General features: G+C 43.7%; 1 protein-coding gene across 1 annotated transcript in view; it reads left to right on the top strand.

Annotated features, from left to right (window-relative positions):
* LOC106880270 (renalase) overlaps positions 1-1,933 on the top strand; it is a 12,981-nt gene that overhangs the window by 3,435 nt on the left and 7,613 nt on the right. Inside the window, exons 3-4 of the mRNA XM_052977829.1 lie at positions 616-761; positions 1,637-1,816. Of these exons, the coding sequence (XP_052833789.1) occupies positions 616-761; positions 1,637-1,816 (326 nt within the window). The remainder of the gene's footprint in view (positions 1-615; positions 762-1,636; positions 1,817-1,933) is intronic.

Raw genomic sequence — 1,933 nt, 5'->3', positions numbered from 1 at the left:
CACAAACAACACACATATATATATATATACATATACATATATACGACGGGCTTCTTTCAGTTTCCGTCTAACAAATCCACTCACAAGGCTTTGGTCGGCCCGAGGCTATAGTAGAAGACACTTGTCCACGGTACCATTTTATAAATAGTAAAAAATTAAAATTAATAAGACAGTATGGATTTCACTAATAAGTTTATAAATTATTCAAAAAAGTATCGGAGTGATCACCAGGAGGCTATTAATTAGCCAATGAAATGATTGGAATAGACAGCAGCTAGATGGTAGATGGATCAATAGAGTCTATCTGATAAACGGTAGAGTTAAGTGGGTCGCCATAAACTGGTGTCATAAATAGTGGGTCGCGTGTCTAAAAAGTTTAGGAACCACTGTGATAGAGTGTCCAAAGTACCCACCACTCATGCTAGTTCGTGCCCTTGTTCATCATGGAGTTTTTCATTGAATGTTGTACCCTTCTCATTGGTCTTAAAGATTCTACAAAACCCTCAGGCACTGCCCCTCTCTCTAGATTCAGCAAGTTTAAAAAGCAAATATCTCTCATGTTCAGAAGATTCTAGGGGTCACACGCTTATATTATTTTTTTCTCTCTTCTTGCAGAATCTACAATGAGCTGTTTTCTACTGGACTATTGCAGCCCTTTAAAGGCCTCATTGAAGGAGAAAGCCCTGCAGGACACAGCTTACAGAATTTTGTTTGCCCCAAGGGGTTTTCAGCCCTTGTTAAGCATTTTCTATCTAGTGCAGGTTTGTGAGATTACCTTATATGGCTGTGCGGTAAGATGTTTGCTTCCTGCCCACACGGTTCCGGGTTCAGTCTCGATGTGTGGCACTTTGGGCAAGTAACTTCTACACTGGCCTAGGGTTGATCAAAGCCTTGTGAGTGAATTTGGTAAATGGAAACTGAAAAAAGCCTGTTGTGTGTGTGTGTGTGTGTGTGTGTGTTTGTCCCCACCGCTGTCTCATAACCAGTGCTGCTGTATTTATGTCCCCATGACTTAGCAGTTCAGCAAAGAGCGTCCAACACATGTATCATCATCATCATCATCATCATCGTTTAACGTCCGCTTTCCATGCTAGCATGGGTTGGACGATTTGGCCGAGGACTGGTGCAACCAGATGGCTACACCAGGCTCCAATCTGATCTGGAAGAGTTTCTACAGCTGGATGCCCTTCCTAACGCCAACCACTCCGAGAGTGTAGTGGGTGCTTTTACATGCCACTGGCACAAGGGCCAATCACACAGTATACTCAAAAGGTGTTTTTTACGTGCCACCTGCACAGGAGCCTGTCCAGCGGCACTGGCAACGACCTCACTCAAATGATTTTCTAACATGCCACCAGCACAAGTGCTAGGCTTCTTTCAGTTTCCATCTACCAAATCTACTCACAAAGCTTTGATCAGGCCAAGCTATAATGTGCCATGCAGTGGGACTGAATCCAAAGCCATGTGGTTGGGGAAGCAAGCTACTTATCTCTTTTCTTTTCTCTTTTATTTTTTACTTGCTTCACCCACCAGATGTAATAAACTTGCTGGCCTCGTGCCAAAATTTGAAACTAACATTTCCACCTGTCCATCCATCCATCCATCCATCCGTTTATTGTATCGTTTTGCTTTCCAGCTCCGGTCGATGTGAAATTCGAAAGCCGTGTGGTCAGCATCACGAAGCATCCTGCGACCACCACTGACCAACTTGTTGTCTCCACCGAATCGGGTCATCAGGACACCTTTGACGCTGTAATCCTTACTGTCCCCGTGCCACAGTTGTTCTTGCTGGAAGGGGACATTCCGAAGATGTTAGGTAAGTTCATGACCCACTTTCTACTCTTGCGACATCATAGAAGCATGGATGGTGGGACCGAAGTGGTTAGGGTGGGTGAGCAGGGAGTTCACATATATATATATATATATATATATA

This window comes from Octopus bimaculoides, chromosome 29, assembly GCF_001194135.2.
Source record: "Octopus bimaculoides isolate UCB-OBI-ISO-001 chromosome 29, ASM119413v2, whole genome shotgun sequence".
NCBI lineage: Eukaryota > Metazoa > Mollusca > Cephalopoda > Octopoda > Octopodidae > Octopus > Octopus bimaculoides.
The sequence above is the reverse complement of the archived record's forward strand: the minus strand, read 5'-3'. Positions and strand labels throughout refer to the sequence as shown.